General features: G+C 45.0%; 1 protein-coding gene across 3 annotated transcripts in view; it reads right to left on the bottom strand.

The window, feature by feature from the left end:
- The window catches only part of PALMD (palmdelphin), a 97,035-nt gene that overhangs the window by 41,169 nt on the left and 39,597 nt on the right, over positions 1–16,269 (bottom strand). Inside the window, exons 2-3 of one of the 3 annotated variants that reach the window (XM_075003405.1) lie at positions 2,477–2,655; positions 223–268 (exon numbers count right to left, since the gene is read on the bottom strand). In XM_075003405.1, coding sequence (XP_074859506.1) covers positions 223–267 — 45 coding nt within the window. In that variant the 5' untranslated portion in view covers position 268; positions 2,477–2,655. Of the gene's footprint in view, positions 1–222; positions 269–770; positions 850–2,476; positions 2,656–16,269 lie in introns of those variants that run through there. The other 2 variants (XM_075003404.1, XM_075003403.1) reach the window with 2 other exon arrangements.

The following is a 16,269-nucleotide window of genomic DNA, read 5'->3' as shown; positions in this document are numbered from 1 at the left end:
CATGAAAAAAAAGAATACAGGCAAATTTACTGCATCACAGCACAGAACTTACAATGCAAACTAAACGAACAGTAATAGTTCAAGAAGAAATGCTGTAGATGCTTTTTCGTCTTGTTCCTTTATGGAACAAATGATTCCTCACAGAACACACAGTACTGTATTAATGCATTGCTGTTTTTTCCTCTTAGCCTATCCCCATGAGTTATAACTGTAAGCACTTACTGTTATGGCCTGGAATCTTTCCTTCAGCAGTTCAGCTTCTTCCATTCTGGAAATCAAAAACAGACAAGTGGTGAAGGGAGAAGAAACGGTACCATAGGCAAAGAGCCACCTGTGAGGGTTTCAAGAAAAGCTGCGTGGTTAGTGATCCAATTCCACAGCAGAGAGAAGGGAGAATTCCTGACTTATCCGGTGAGTCTCTGAACAGATGAGCAGATCAGCTGAGGCAGACACATGTAATGAGGGTGCGCTGGGGAGGCAGCCGTGGGGAGTGCTGGCATGAGCTGACTGACAAGTTTGAACAGTGGTGCACAAGCCCTTTTCCTTCAGAAGCTGCCAGCTCTTTGTTTTCATGTGCACAGTTATTTTGCCACAGTTTCTTTAACTATTTCATGCCCAAAGCACAAGTTCCAGGAACAAATACACTCGTTCACAAGTCACTTTTCCTTATATGTATATCTTCCGTGGAAAAAATTTAAATCAATATGCTGTAGACTTGAAAGCACTAGTAATGCTATATATAAGGGGTCAAATCCTCTGGCTTCAATAACCTGAATCAGGACTCCAGGGTCAGGATCTCTCCTTGATCATTACCGGTGTGTCTTTTTGGATGCTAGGACTTGTGTTCTAATATAGCTCTGGCATTGGGTGGCTTGTCAGCTGACTTGAATGAAGTGTGTGTATCTATCATGTGCCTGGGAACTGAGCTGAAAGTGTATTATGCTGCTTAAGGGATGGTGTACATTTTCACTTTTGTGCTTACAGGGGAGTGAGCTTTCTAAAACTGGACTAGGAAACCGTCAAGATGGATGAAACTCCCTCAAATAAAATCCACATATTTGCAGAGATCACTGTTACACATTGCTGAGGTCTGAAGTGATTCCAGACTCACGTTACATCTTAATGCGTACCCAGGTTTCCTTTTATGCATGTGCTCTAGAAAAAAAAAATCATAGCATATGCATAAAAGCAGAACCTGCATATCCATTAAGATGTAACATGAGTCCGGAATCACTTCAGACCTCAGCAATGTGTAACAGTGATCTCTGCAAATATGTGTTTGCAGGCATCAGGCAGTCCCCTCTATCTTTTTGCACGTAACTCATAGACAGTCAATCCACCATGATTCAAATCCAGGGGTCACTTCACTTGTGATGAATTGGTGCAAGGAAATGACTTTCATCACTGCTGAGGAGAGCTGGAAGAGACTATTTGCCTGTTGTTCTGACCTCTCTATGTATGGTAGCTGCATAAGTTTTTATGGCCCTCATGAGTCAAGGTTGATGATCCCCGTTTGGAAGCACACCAAACCTCCCTCAGTGCCACTGATCCTCTATTTACAGGTGTAAAAACCTCTAGCAAATACCTTGGTGTTTCACTGTCATTCCCTCACTGCATGTTCCATTGTTGGTCAGCCCCACCCTTACCTGCTATCATCACACACCATCTTGCTTTGCTCCTGGAATACCAGAAAGATCCAAGCAGCTTCCAATCCTACTCCTTTTGCCTCAGGATCTCGATTTAACATTTTTTTTAAAGTTCCCCAGGCTGGGAATAAAAGCTGCCCACCTACATAACTAGCAATGCATCACCACAAACAATATAAACCAGCTGCTGAAAAATGCCGAAGTGCAGCAGAATTGACAACTTAATAAGTGACCTCTCCGGTGAGTGAATCTTCCCTCTATAGAGCCTCCTATAATTCTATAAACCCTTAATTGCACATCCCACCTTTATGCTATGCCATCATTTGTCCAGGCATGTAAGCAGTATGCTTCCAGCTCGGCAAAGATTAGGCATGCACTGTTTTCAGGCTCCACCTTGAGCTCTTGTTCAAACTTTGAGAATAGCCCATGTTCATAGTGTCATACGAGAATTAATTTTTGAAAATTAAGGATACCACAAAAAAGGTGATGTTTGCTGTTCAAAGCCCAATGTACTGAGCTGTCAGAAGAGCCTGACTGCGCAAGTGTGGCAGGCCCTGGACTTTTGGTTATGTACAGATAGACATTCTCTAAAGAATTTAAAAGAATACAAATTTCTAACAGCCTCATGGACTTCAGTAATATCCCTGCTATAGAATTCTACAGTGAGAAAATCAGTCTCTGTAACAGTATTCATGTCTATAGAACTAACTACTTTTTTTCATAGAATCCTATTTATTTCATCACCAGTTGATCAGAGAACCCTTCTGGCTTTATGAATCTATAGGAATTGTTTTAAGTTTTGGATACTTACTTGTACTTTAGATTCTTACCTGTTCCAAAAAGGGATGAATGTTAATGACTAAGATGAATAAGTGGATTTGAGGCCAAATACTGCTCTGTCAACAGCAGAATTCCATAGATGTGAAACAGTATGGGTTCACACTTGAACCCAAATAGGAGAATCAGGTTCCCTTTATTGTTGTTATCCTGCAACTCCAATCATTCAGGCCTACGGAGAGAGGGTACAGATTACTATCATTCTGAACTGCTTTGGTAATGCTCACTCTGGAGTGGTGTAAATGACTACAAGACATTGGAGAACTAGCCCCAGAGGAGCTAATGATGTGATGTTTTTCAAGACCAAGCCCCAAATAGTAATTACATCTTGTCAGACTATTTGTATGTAGTGATTCAGCTACATGTGGTTTGAAGTGGCCAAGTGACAACCCCCAGGAAAACTAGCCTAACACAATTTGTATCACCATTACATGTGCATAATAAGCTTGAGACAAAGATTTTAATGTTCTAAATCTATCAGCATTCTTTTTCTGGAGAAGGAGTAGCTCTGAAAAGCTCACATTCTATGCAAACTGTTGGCCCTGATTCTCATTTGATCTGAACCTATGTGATGTCCTTTGCCTAGTGGGTGTAAAATCCTGCCACTTGGATTTAGGAGCTTTGTATGCTTAGAACTGGTATAAACGACAGCTCAAGATGCATGGGAACAGAATCAGATGTTCTCTATACATCATGGCCATGTCTACACAGAGCTGTACTCCTGGCAGATCCATGCTAATGAGCAGCCTTACAATTGGCTGCTCATTAGCATAATCTGCAGCTAACTAGGATACCTGTGACATTTCACTCTTGGCAGAGGGGGCTGCCAGCAGTAAAAAGGCCTTGTGGAATTTTTTCAAGGATAAGGGCCTGGCAATTGTGGGGAGGGGTTTAGCCGGCAGATGCATGCCCGCATGGTCTCTTTACTGCCCGCAGTCCCCTCCACTGAAAATAAAATCTCATGCCACTATGAGGGGAGGGATAGCTCAGTGATTTGAACATTGATTTGCTAAACCCAGGGCTGTGAGGTCAGTCCTTGAGGAGGCCATTTAGGGGCCTGGGGCAAATACATAAAAAAAAAAAAAAAGGGTGGTGTTTGGTCCTGCCAAGAGGGCAGGGAACTGGACTTGATGACGTCCTAAACTCCCTTCCAGGTCTATGAGACATGTATCTCCATAGCTATGCAAATTAGCTATGTGATTATGCTAATGAGAAGCCACGTGCAATTGCAAGACTGCTCATTAGCATGGAGCTGCTGGGAGTACAGCTTTGTGTAGACATGGCCCATAGCCCAGCAGAAAGGAGGTAGATGAGACTTCTTTTGGCAACTATCATCGTCATTCAAACTTCAGCTACATATTAGGAGATAACAGTGTGTAGTAACATTTTCTTAAAGTGCCTACGCCCCATTGGATTTCGACAGAAAATTACTAAATCACTAACTCTACATAAATCTACTTATTACCAGTTAAGTGCCCATAAGGAAACGTACTAGCTAGAATTTAAAATTTTCTTTCCTTCCTCTATGTTGTAGAGTTCAAGGTTATTCTGAAAAGGAAAGGCGAGTATGAGTAATGCTACTGGACTTGGTAAGTGCCCGTTATTATGAAACTATTTAGAGTGCATTTCTCAATTAACCTGTTGCTAGGTAGATTTTTTTGTTTTTGGTTTAGCCACTAGGTAATTTTCCAGTTATGTTAATCCTATTCTAAACTGGATTTACACGGTGAAAGAAGAAACGGGCCAGCTGTCACTTTGTCTGCCCTCAAGGCTGCTCCACCAATGACAGTAGAGTAACCAAGACATTGCATATTGTCAAATCAATAGATCCAAACAGCTGTGCTTTCACTCTGCAAGGTTCTTGGAACAAGGCTGTTTCAAAGCTGACAGATAAAATAGTTTCCTTTGGAAGTATCTTATGAAGTCCAAAAACGAAGGGAAAAGAATCTAGTGGAAAAGTGAATTGAATCTATTTTTTCTGTTGTGGGTGGTAAATGTATATTCTTGTTTTTTGGCTGGAGTAGTATTTTGAGTTACTTAGAAAAGGGTTGTTGTGTCACACAATCTGTCATGCAAATCACATTCTTGTGTGTTCATCTCCTTTGTTCATTTGTTTCCATTTTGCCATGGATTCCTAGTGTAGGAGTTGGATTGCCTAATGTGTATCCAAGGCAAGGGGTGAAACAATTGCATGACCAAGTCACGTAATGAAGTGGGTGGTAATTTAAGGGAACAGAACATTGTGATGAAAGTTCACAAGTGGGCCTGAAGGAACACATTCACAGTTGGAAATGAATATGGATCTTGTTTCTGAAATTTGTGCTCCTAAAAGCAAAATCTAAAGGGTAGTAGAGCAAAATCATGCCACAACAGAGCTACACCATCTTCTCCCTTTCTCCCACTTTTCCATATACTTGCTTGTGACTTTTAAAGCTAATCATAAAAATAGTACTGAACTGTATAATTCAGTTGTGATGGAACCCCATGCTTTATGGAAAATGGGTTATGAATATAAATATGAATACCTCAGAGATGCTTTGAATAAAATGTGTCTTGTTTTTTGTGCATGTATTGTCTTTGTAGTTGAAGTTATAAGTTTTGTCTACATTTTTGTGTTTCAAATTCCTGTCTCTGTGAAGACCTCAACAAGAGGTGTATCTATTCTATTGTGGGAGTATGGCTTATGAGGGGATAGAAATATTGAGCTGACCAAAGTTACAATGGGGGCCAATCCACATCTGAAGAACTTTGCCATCTACATTCACACTAGCAAGTAGACAATGACTAATTACCTAGAATGGACAGGGGCAGGTGATTTCAGTCATGTGATAATCTCCATCTTGAAGTATACTTTTGCACATATGGAAAAATGGAATTCCCTCCACAGGGAAAAGGTGTAAAGAGGGTCCTGGTGTTCATCCCTCTTTTGTCTTCAGTGTGCCTTGGAAATTGCCTGACACACCCTCAGGAGAAACTAAGTGCTTTACAGTTTACTGGAGATCCAAGTCAGGGTAAGGTCATTCCTGATTTGAGTCTTTCACTTGATATAAAGGCAGCTGTTTAGGGTAAGAACTCACAAGAATAGAATTAGCCATGTGTTTCTCTTTTGTTTGATTTGGTAATTCACTTTGATCTGTCTGTTTTATTTATAACTACTTAAATTCTACTCTTTTGTTTAATAAAAACTCTTTTGTTTATAAATTTATTACCCAGGGAATTTACCCAGTGTAAATTATCATCAAGGGAAGGCTACTACAGTGCATCTCTCCCTTTCTTTGATTATGAACCTAATGAGCCCTCCCTGTGTACAGAGACAAGGAGATTTACTTGGCGTTTTGATACTTCTAGGGGTTGATTTCCTGGAGCCTGTGCTCTAGAATTGCATCCACCCAGAGCTGTGGTTAAACAGCATCTGAATTGCTCTGCAGGAGAGTGGTAACCCCAACTCTGTGCTGTGGCTAGGGGAGACCAGAGAATCTGGCTCAGCAGGACAGGTTGATGGATAGCCCCAGGCTATGCCTACATGACAGAGCTGTTTTGCGATATGTTGGTATCTCAGAATAGCCAATCTGTGTCTTTGAAATGTGCCTGTTATTTTGAAATAATTTTTGAACTAACGGGCATACTATTTTGGCATCCCTTTACACCTTATTGCAGGAGAATTAAGGGTTTCCTTGACATAGTGCTTTATTTCAACATTTGGTGCTGTCTAGACAACACCAAATGTTGATTTCAAACTACGCTCAGAAATAAGCTATGCAATTTGTTTAGCACAAATTGCATAGCTTATTTCAAGTTTAGGCAGTCGTATAGATGTGGCTTCAGAAAGCAACATAGTGGGTGTCAGTGGCGAGATCAGCACACTGGGGAACATCCCAAGGGGTCTTCTGTGACCACACCTTGTTCTAACTGACAAATGAAACAGGCCCTGAAAACTGAAACTGCAGTCTGAAGAAAACATTATGAGAAATATATATAACAGGAGTTAGCATTATGGTAATAAACAAATCCTCTTAGTTAACATGTAATAACACCTTCATTTGTTAAGGAATAGATGATTGGCTACAGATATAGGGTTAGATTTTGAGTGGGTGTAAATTGATAGGCTTCCTTTTTAAGTATATAGAGAGCTACATATGTCATAGATCTGGAAGGGACCTGGAGAGGTCATTGAGTCCAGTTTTCTGCCCTCTTGATAGGGCCAAGCACTACCCCCAACAGATTTTTTTAGAATCTATTTGCCCCAGACCCCTAAATGGCCTCTTCAAGGATTGAGCTCACCAGCCTGAGTTTACAAGGCCCATGCGCTAACCACCAAGCTATCTCTCCCCTCTGTGGATAGCTTTTAACATCTCTGTATTTTCTTAAATGCCAATGGACTGAGTGAAGTCTTGTCTCTCTTTCCTGGTTAGTGCTGGTATTGTTTTTAAGAAAGTGAACTTCCCTTCAGCTGTGGGTTTCTCAATATGTACCTATCCCACAATGTCTGTTCATGTCTCTCTGGTCACTGGTTGGAACTCTACTGCTGTCCCCTCCGGTGAGCAACCCTCAGATCCAGCCTTTGCATTCTTTTGACATTTTGAAAGTCCTCTTCCTGATTGCTTGGGGATAAATGGAGAGCTCTCAGCACATCTTTCCAGGTGATCATGCCTGGTCCATGCCCCAGGAGATTCCCCTTCTGGAGCTAAGCCAAAGTGTTAGATCTGATCAGCATTTGGAGAGAGGAAGCTGTCCAGTCTCAGGTGCGTGACAACTATAGGAATTATGATACATATGGGTGGATCTCCAGATGCATGCCCAAAAGCGGTCATGACCAGGATGCATCGCAGTGCAGGGTCAAAGTGAAGAAGCTGTGAAATGCCTAACACAAAGCGTGGGAGGCAAGCCACCACTCTGGTGCTGTGTCCACAACCTACTGGTTCTACAAGAGATGGATGAAATACTTAGAGATGACCCCTCTCCAAAGGCCCCTGTGGATACTTTGGGGCTCAGGCATCATCCCAGAATGGACCTAGCCTGGAGGAGGAAATCCTGTATGAGGAAGTGGAGTGGGAAGGTGGGCCAGAGCATGGCTTGATGTCCACAGATGCATGCGGTCAAGAGTCCTTTTCTACCCCAGAGTTGGCTAACCAGTCACAACAATGAGAGGCTGGAGGAGCACAAAGAACAGAGGCTGCACCTGGTAAGTGGCTTTGATTTCTGGAGGCACTGAAATATGTTGTTGGGGGCAGGAGGATTGCAGAAAGCAGGCTTGGATTTGTGTGGTGCTAGACATAGCACAGGGCTAGTCAGATGTGGAACAGGGTGTTGATGGGCTCTTACTGCTGGGTAATCAGCTTCACCGATCTCATTAAAGTGTCATGCAGATGTGAAGGCCAGTAGCTCAGCAAGTTCTGTGGAAGCGCTGCTATGTTCATTGTCCCATTAAGGGTAATATTCCCACACCACAGTGCCATAAGAGGGATGAATTTCTACACACAGGGAAGCCACGTAAGAACCAAGAAGGAAACTGAAGACTCGCAGAAGACCCTACCTTGTTTCCCTTCTCGCCCTCAGCAGCGAAATATCTTCTGGGATTAACACAGCCCATGGAAAATGTGTGGACATTAGTTATTATAAGGCCCCCTGTAGTGTTGGCTGTTCCCAAAACACGTGACCAGACTACACTAAGGCCCTGCACCAATAAGTTCTCCTGCCCAAGTGGTAAAGTCACGATTTTGGGGTCTTGTGTCTTATGTGTACTCACCTTGGGACAGCCAGTGACAGATATGTGAACAGTGCTTGTGCTTAAAGTGTTTAGTGTCTGTGCTCTCTCTGGTGTTAACAATGGTCCCTCTGTAAAATGTTGCATTTTGATTTCACGGACTTAACCTTGTGATCCCAGCCTTCCTTGATATTGTCTGCTGAATGGCTGCACAGGGCAAGGACAGAGCTGGCCTAGTGGGGACTGTCCAGTAAGTGGTGGCTGCTATAGTCAATTGGGGAATGAGGCTCTTGCCCCCAACTCATTTTGGTCACCATACTGTCCCCAGTCAGCACACGTTGCACACCACATCTGCCTGTTTATAATCCAACACTGCAGACTCCCACAGGCACCCAATGCACTCCACCCCCTGTGCAAGTTAGCTCTGCTGAACTACAGTATATCAGATGGGAGGCTGAATATGATACCTAGAGATATACAGTCTGCCTGGGCCTCACCTCCTTCCCCATTTCCTTCCCACAAAGTGCAGGTGTGTCATACTGTGAGTGCTTCTACATTTGTTGTTTTTTAAAAATGAAAATCTTGGGTTTGAGAGCAACCTTTCTTCCATTAAATGAAAGCAGGCAAGCACGCCGCAGCAAAGCAACAGGCACTGTTATATAGTACACCCGCGTAGGGCCAAATCGGAACCTTCCATTAGCATTGTGGCCATTGCATTCCTAACAAAAATAGTACTGATGTTCAGTATTAAATTGATGCCTCAAGGCTTCTGTGATCCTTATGCCCCTGTGTGGTGCTGCTGTTAAAGCCCCGGTCCCAGGCTGTTGAATCTTAAGTCTCTGGGTGCAGAGCCTCAGCACCCTCCTTCACCCTTCCTTCACCTTCACCTTTCTTTCACAAGTATTATGTAGGGTACAGCATGCAGCTATAAGCATGGAGATGATGTCATCTCCCAGGTTCAGATTCCCATCCAAACATTGGCAAAATGCTTTTAAACAGCCAAAAGCACACTCCAGTCATTCTACCCTTGCTCAGCCTGTTGTTGGTCCACTCCTTGCGGACCAGTGAATGGCTTCGTGAGACATGGAATGAAGGGGTAGGCAGGGACTCACAGGATCACAGTGGGAATTTTGCCTGTCCCTACAGTAATCTTGTGGTCCAGGAAGAAAATCACCACTTGCAGCTTCCTGAGCAGGCCAGTGTTCCAGAAGTTGCATGCATCGTACTTCTTTCCAGACCAGCCTGTGCTAATGTCTGTGTAATGTCCATGATGATCCACAATGTCCATGATGATCCACAAGTGCCTGCAGAATTATGGAGAAATATACCTTCCAATTAATGTGCTCAGAGGCTAGGTGGTCCAATGCCAGAATTGGAACATGTGTGCCCCCCATATCACCTTCTGCAGTTAGGGAAGTCCACCTGTGCAAAGCCATCCACAATTTCCTGAATGTTGTCCAGAGACATGGTATTTTGGAACAGGGTGCGATTAACAGCCTTGCACACTTCCATCAAATAAGTCTAGTGGTTGATCTTCTTGCTCCAAACTGATTGGCTACTGATTGGTAGATGTCTAGAGTAGCCACCTTCCACAGTGCAGTCACCATGTGCTTCTGCACCATCAGGATAGCTCTCACTCTCATGTTCTTGTGCCTCAGGGGAACGAGCTCATCACACAGTCCCATGAAAGTGGCTTTCCTCATTTGAAAGTTCGGCCACCACTTGTCATGACAATGTGATCTCACCCTGAGTGCTTGTTTCACCTCTGTGAATGCCATAAGAAATCTCGTGTATAGCTACTATGGATGGAAAGCTCAGTGTCTGACTCCCATCGGCACTTTGCAGCTTAAGAAATAACTTGACTGACATTCATCATATGTTAGTGAGACCCATCAGCATTTTCTTCCACAGTTCAGGATCCAGTCCTGCAGACCGAGGAGGTAGAGCACCCAGCACAAAAGCTGGTGAAAGATGGTGCCAAATGTAGATGGAAGCACGAGGTTTCCTGAGATGCAAAGTGCTGCACCAGGGGTGTTGGGCAGGACACAGTAGCCGTGTCTACACGTGCACGCTACGTCGAAGTAGTGGCACTAACTTCGAAATAGCTCCCGTCATGGCTACATGTGCTGGGCGCTATTTTGATGTTAACATCGACGTTAGGCGGCGAGACGTCGAAGCCACTAACCCCATGAGGGGATGGGAATAGCGCCCTACTTCGAAGTTGAACGTCGAAGTAGGGACCGTGTAGTCGTTGCGCGTCCTGCAACATCGAAATTGCGGGGTCCGCCATGGCGGCCATCAGCTGAGGGGTTGAGAGACGGTCTCTCTCCAGCCCCTGCGGGGCTCTATGGTCACCGTGTGCAGCAGCCCTTAGCCCAGGGCTTCTGGCTGCTGCTGCTGCAGCTGGGGATCCATGCTGCATGCACAGGGTCTGCAACCAGTTGTCGGCTCTGTGGATCTTGTGTTGTTTAGTGCAACTGTGTCTGGGAGGGGCCCTTTAAGGGAGCGGCTTGCTGTTGAGTCCGCCCTGTGACCTTGTCTGCAGCTGTGCCTGGCACCCTTATTTCGATGTGTGCTACTTTGGCGTGTAGACGTTCCCTCGCAGCACCTATTTCGATGTGGTGCTGCACAACGTCGATGTTGAACATTGACGTTGCCAGCCCTGGAGGACGTGTAGACGTTATTCATCGAAATAGCCTATTTCGATGTCGCCACATGGAAATAGGCTACTTCGATGTAGGCTTCACGTGTAGACGTAGCCAGTATGTCCTGTGGTCTTCCTGCCTGTCCCACCTTCCCAGAAGCTTCAGTAGTATAAAAGGAAGAGGTGCCCTGTGGAAGAGCTGCCCAGAGTGCACCCCTCTGAATGCCACTGCAAATTTTGTCATTCTACTGCCCTGGAAGCTGACACTGTGGACATACAACAGCGGTTTCATTGTTCGCTCTGTGAGTAACACCTCCCCCACCCAAATTGCCACTAGATTGAGGGAACAGCAGCTTGCTCTGCTGCACTTCCTTCTCAGTTTGCTGCAGACAAGCTAGGTGCAGCCAGCCAGGAGGACTGCGGAGAGGAGCAGGCTGCCACTTCTGCCATACACGTGGTGAGTGGCATTGAGGGGGCGATCCCTTGGTGCTGCTGCTGCCCGCACCATGGCCAAGCCATGGCCCCAGATAATTCCTGCCCTGAGCACCAGGTAATCTTCTCCCTCCGGCTACCATTCATAGGACAGCTGGGGCAGCTGCCATAGGGTCCCCCAAACACAGAGCCTGGGGTGTCCACTCCGTCTCATCCTATGGATGGGACACTTCTGTCTCAGCTGACCTGGAATGCCCTCATGCCACTGAGGAGGACGTCATCTATAGCCAGGTTACAAGCAATTTAATTTTTTTAAAGATGACAACTAATACAAAAAGTAAGACCATTCTCATGGGAGTGTGACAGGAAGAAAGCAATGCTGAAAATCATGGTGCATTTATTCCAAACAAAGGAGGCTTAGATGAACATAAAAACAAAACAAAACAAAAAAGCCACCAACTTTTGGACGCTTATCTAAGCAAGCTGTACTAGGGGAAATTTACCTGTTAGCTGTATGTATTGTTTCATAGCGTTGAGGAATGAAATTCAGCAGCTATACCCATAGGCTACCCAGAATGCCTGTCAAAGTCAAGGGTCAGTTTCACTGGTGTTCTGAAATGCACTTCCAGCTGTTCATTTACCCCCATCTAGAACTCTTTTTGTGGTTTATAAACGTACAAGAACACCACAGATGTTTCACACATAGGCCAGAACAACCTGCAGATTGAGATCAGTGCACTGTAAGACTTAACCTGAGTCTTCTCTCGTTGTCTATGTCTACACTTGCAAGTTATTGACAAAACTTTAGTTACTCTTGGGCACTAACCCCCCGTCCCCCATCCCCAAGTGATAGAAGTTTTGCTGTGACAAGTGCACATGCGAATGCGGCTTTGCCTACTGACAAAGCAAAAACCGCTTGTGGAGAGAAGTATGTTATTGGCAAAAGTGCTGACAATCAGCATTCGCGCATGCAGACTTTTAGCAACTGGGCTATGTTGACACAGCGTTGTTGGTAAAAGCTGTGTTTTATCAATGTGCCCTCAATTACCAAACCACAGAATCTTAAATGCAGGGAATGGAAACAAATAACACAGGGGACAACACAAAATAGGAGGAAATTACCGCTAAGCAACATCTAGCACATTAAGGGGAGTTTTTTTCCTTGGAACTTGATACTGCCTTAGCAAAAAATCACTTGTATCCCAAAGGATGACAAACAGTGAGCAGGACTGGGAAGACTGATGGCTCATGAAAGGATTCCATAATAAGAAATGGTCCCAAAAATGAGTGAGCTTTCAAACAACAAGAAGAACTAAGGGCACATGACTTTTTAATATTATGCTTAGAACAGGATTAGTTACTGGTGGTAACTAAAGAGTTTATGTACCAGAGGGGTAGCCGACTTAGTCTCTGTCTTCAAAAACAACGAGAAGTCCTGTGGCACCCTATAGACTAACAGATATCTTGTTTTTAAAGAGTTTATGGATATTACTAATTACTTGTTTTGAAAGTGGAATATTTTCCAACCAGATCCACGGTTTCAGCAGGCTGGGAGACTAGCTCTGATTTGTGTAGCTGCTGTTAATTTGTTTGCAGATGTTCCCTTGTATATTTTATGCTACAGTAGCCTCTATTCTTAAAGCTACCCACTAGGCTGAACATATTACTGCATATTGGTTTTCCATCAAATTACATAGTAATTAAATATATACCTCTCTCTCCTTAGATAATAAGGGTCAGGTCTTGGCTCCCCTGAAGTCAATGGAAAAACTCGTAATGGTAACAATGAGGTCAGGATTTCCCCCTTGGTGTCAGACATTTCCAGAGTTCATGTCTAGACTTTCAACTGTTTGATACCCAGCATGTTGAGTGCCCTTGGAAAAATCCTGCTTTCCTTGCTTGCCCAAGCCCCACACTGAATCTTTGTGAGCAAAAGATCTGAGTGATTGTTTCTGTTGGTGGAACTCCCTTCCTGTTTCTATTCATAACTCCCAATTTGTTACAGCTTTTAAACCACACAAAGGAAACAACTGTTTGCCATTGCCTTTTGAATTATTCTAAAACGTTGATTATCTTGATTATGTTTCACAATAAAATGCCTTGTCACAGTTGATAAAAGATTACATATACATGCTACATTATGGATGAACTTTGTTGTATAATTGTCCTATGAATATTTACTTAGCATGGCACATCTTGTAGAGTACTTACTGTGTATATATGGGCATTGGAGCTATGGTCAGCATACCTGTTATTACATAGGCTAATCAACCTCAGAAAGCAATTATACTGTCTCTTTTCCATATTTTTTAGGATTAATCAATAACCTGACCAAATGTATTGTTCCATTCTTTTGACTCACTCCCATGGGCTCTGGCAAAATAGCAATTCATGGGCAATAAATATCTGGAAAATTATTTCGATATTTCCAAAAACAGAAATACATCCAAAAAAACTAAGAAATAGTTTCTAGCTTAAAATAAATTGCTCTGTTGAGATAAATAGTAGGGGTTTTTTAAATAGAAGTTGTTTGTGTCTAGAGCAGGGATAGGAGCTTTTAATATAAACTGAAATAAATAAAAGCAGGAGAGCTGACTGGCATATTTGAGATAGCAGCCCTGCAGCATGTTGTGGGATGTGTTTATTGCAACCCAGCATTTCCCAACTGCTGCAACTGCATTTAAGAATAGTACAGGACTTAAAACTCTGCAAAGCCAACTGTGCTGGGGATTTTTAGGAGCTTCTGTGAGACTCAAGCCTTTATTGTAGTGGATTTGTTTCATATTAGCTGACATGAATTACACAAAAACTGAGGTCAAACTCCGGGGGGAATGGAGCAAAGCTCACAAAAGGACTATGCTGCCTGTGCATGTACACATGTGAAAAGGCGCGAGGGTGAGCACCTCTGCTCCGAACAGCCAGGCTTCCTAGGAAACTGTGTTGCAGCTATTCAGACAGAGAGGTGGCCGAGTTAGTCTGTATCTTAACAAAGCAAAACCGCAGTCATGTAGCTCTTTAAAGACTAACAAAATAATGTATTAGGTGAAGAGCTTTTGTGGGGTACACACGACGCACATCTGAAGATGTGGGTCTTCCCCATGAAAGCTCGTCACCTAATACATTATTTTGTTAGTCTTTACAGTGCTACATGACTGCGGTTTTGTTTTGTTAAAATGTTCAAGGAGGACAGCAGCAGATGTAGCATGCCATGCCCCTTCCATGTGGGGTGCTGGCCCGGTAGCCCTCAGTATTATGTGGGTGCACAGTAGGGGGCTGGGGAGATCTGTTACTGAGGTCTTCACAATGATCAGGGATGTGCATAGGCCCTCTCTCTAGGAACTCTGATGGTATTAGCCTCTGTTTCATGGCAAATCTGTTTTTACATCTTCCACAGGAGTTTAAGGCAGACCAGGGTTTTGTACAAAAGTTAGGGCTCAGTCCGAATAGTCTTGGACAAAATTCCCACAGAGTCTAGTGGGAGTTTTGTCTTACCAAAAAAATGTTTGGGATCTTAATTATAAAGCTCCACAGAGGTGAGCACCCATTCTCTTCCTCACCAGCCCCAGTCCTTTTAGCTGTATCGCTGAATATGGGATGTTTAAACAAAAGCTGTGTCTAGACTGCAGGGTTTCGTCAGCAAAACGGCCATTTTGCCGAGAAAACCCACAGAGTGTCCAGACTGCAAAGCACGTTCTCTCGACGGTAAATTGAAAGAATGCGGCGCTTTTATTGACAGCCGTACCCAGCTTGCCACAATGAGGAATGCCACTGTCGACAGAGATTTGTCAACAAAATGCTGGTCTGATGGTCTAGGGGGCCATCTGTAGACAGAAAAGGCCCCAGCAGACACACTGTCCACAGCAAGCAGCACTCTGTGGTTTCTGCCTCCAGCTCTTCTTAAAACCGCAGGGAGTCTGGGAGACCCCGTGGTAGGAAGCTGAGAGCATGCGAGCAGCAGATCTACCATCTGCAGTCCCACACGTCCTCACAGCTGTACCTTGGCGAGGGCATTGCCAGATGGCAGAATGCCAGGCACCCCAGACCCCCCCAGGCCCTCAAGAGAGCAGGCTGAGGGGCCCCAGGATCCACCCTGGGGCTCCAAGAGATGGGAGCCTGGAGTGGGGCTGAAATTCAGGTCCTTTTGGACTTGTGGAGGGAGGAGAAAACCCTCCAGGACCCCAAAGCCAGTGCTGGAATGCTGAAATATACAGCAGAATGGCAAATGCACTGGCCGAAAGGGGCCACTTCCACTGCAACCTGGAGCAGGTCCAGGTGAAGGTCAAGGAACTGAGGCAGAGCTACATCTAGACCCGGGACACTACCCAACACTCTGGGGCAGGACTGGCAACATGCCTGTACTATTGAGAGCTGAACAGCATTGTGCAGGGGGCACACATCACTCCCAAGCCTCAGCATTGATACAGCACTTGAGGCCCCCCGCCACCTCAGTGAGACCCCCCACAGGAGGAGGCGGAGGAGGAGGAGGAGGTGGAAGACATACCCGGACGCAACCCACTCCGGAGCCAGAGATGAGCCAGACACAGAGGCCACCTGCTGGGCATTGTCGGAGCTGGGCGAGGGTCCCTCCAGTGAGCACCACACACCCTAGAGCGTGGGAGATGGACACAGATGGCGTGTGTACAAGTGTTGTCTGGCTGGCCCAGGTGGGACCTCGTGATGTGGTCCTAGCACATGGAACCACGTGCAGTAGTAGTGTCTGCCACCCAGACCCAGCAGACAGCCCCCAAGCATGAGTGGCATCCGGCTGCTAGGCTCACGGGAGGCTGGACGAGCCACAGCTGGAAATGGGCTAGCCACAGGGGCACCGGCCTGACCCCAGGCACACGGAAGAATGCAGTGCCTGGCAGATGGGCATGCCTGCAAGCAAGAGACAGCACCTGCTCCCGAGGGCAGCACCGCAAGCCGCAGGTGTGTGCGTGCGCTCCAGGGAGGATGAAGCTGCTCCTGGCTCACCCACCAACCATAATGGGACCCCTCTGTGGCTG

This window comes from Carettochelys insculpta, chromosome 9, assembly GCF_033958435.1.
Source record: "Carettochelys insculpta isolate YL-2023 chromosome 9, ASM3395843v1, whole genome shotgun sequence".
Classification (NCBI taxonomy): domain Eukaryota; kingdom Metazoa; phylum Chordata; order Testudines; family Carettochelyidae; genus Carettochelys; species Carettochelys insculpta.
Note: the sequence above shows the minus strand (reverse complement) of the source record. Positions and strands in the feature narration are given on the sequence as shown.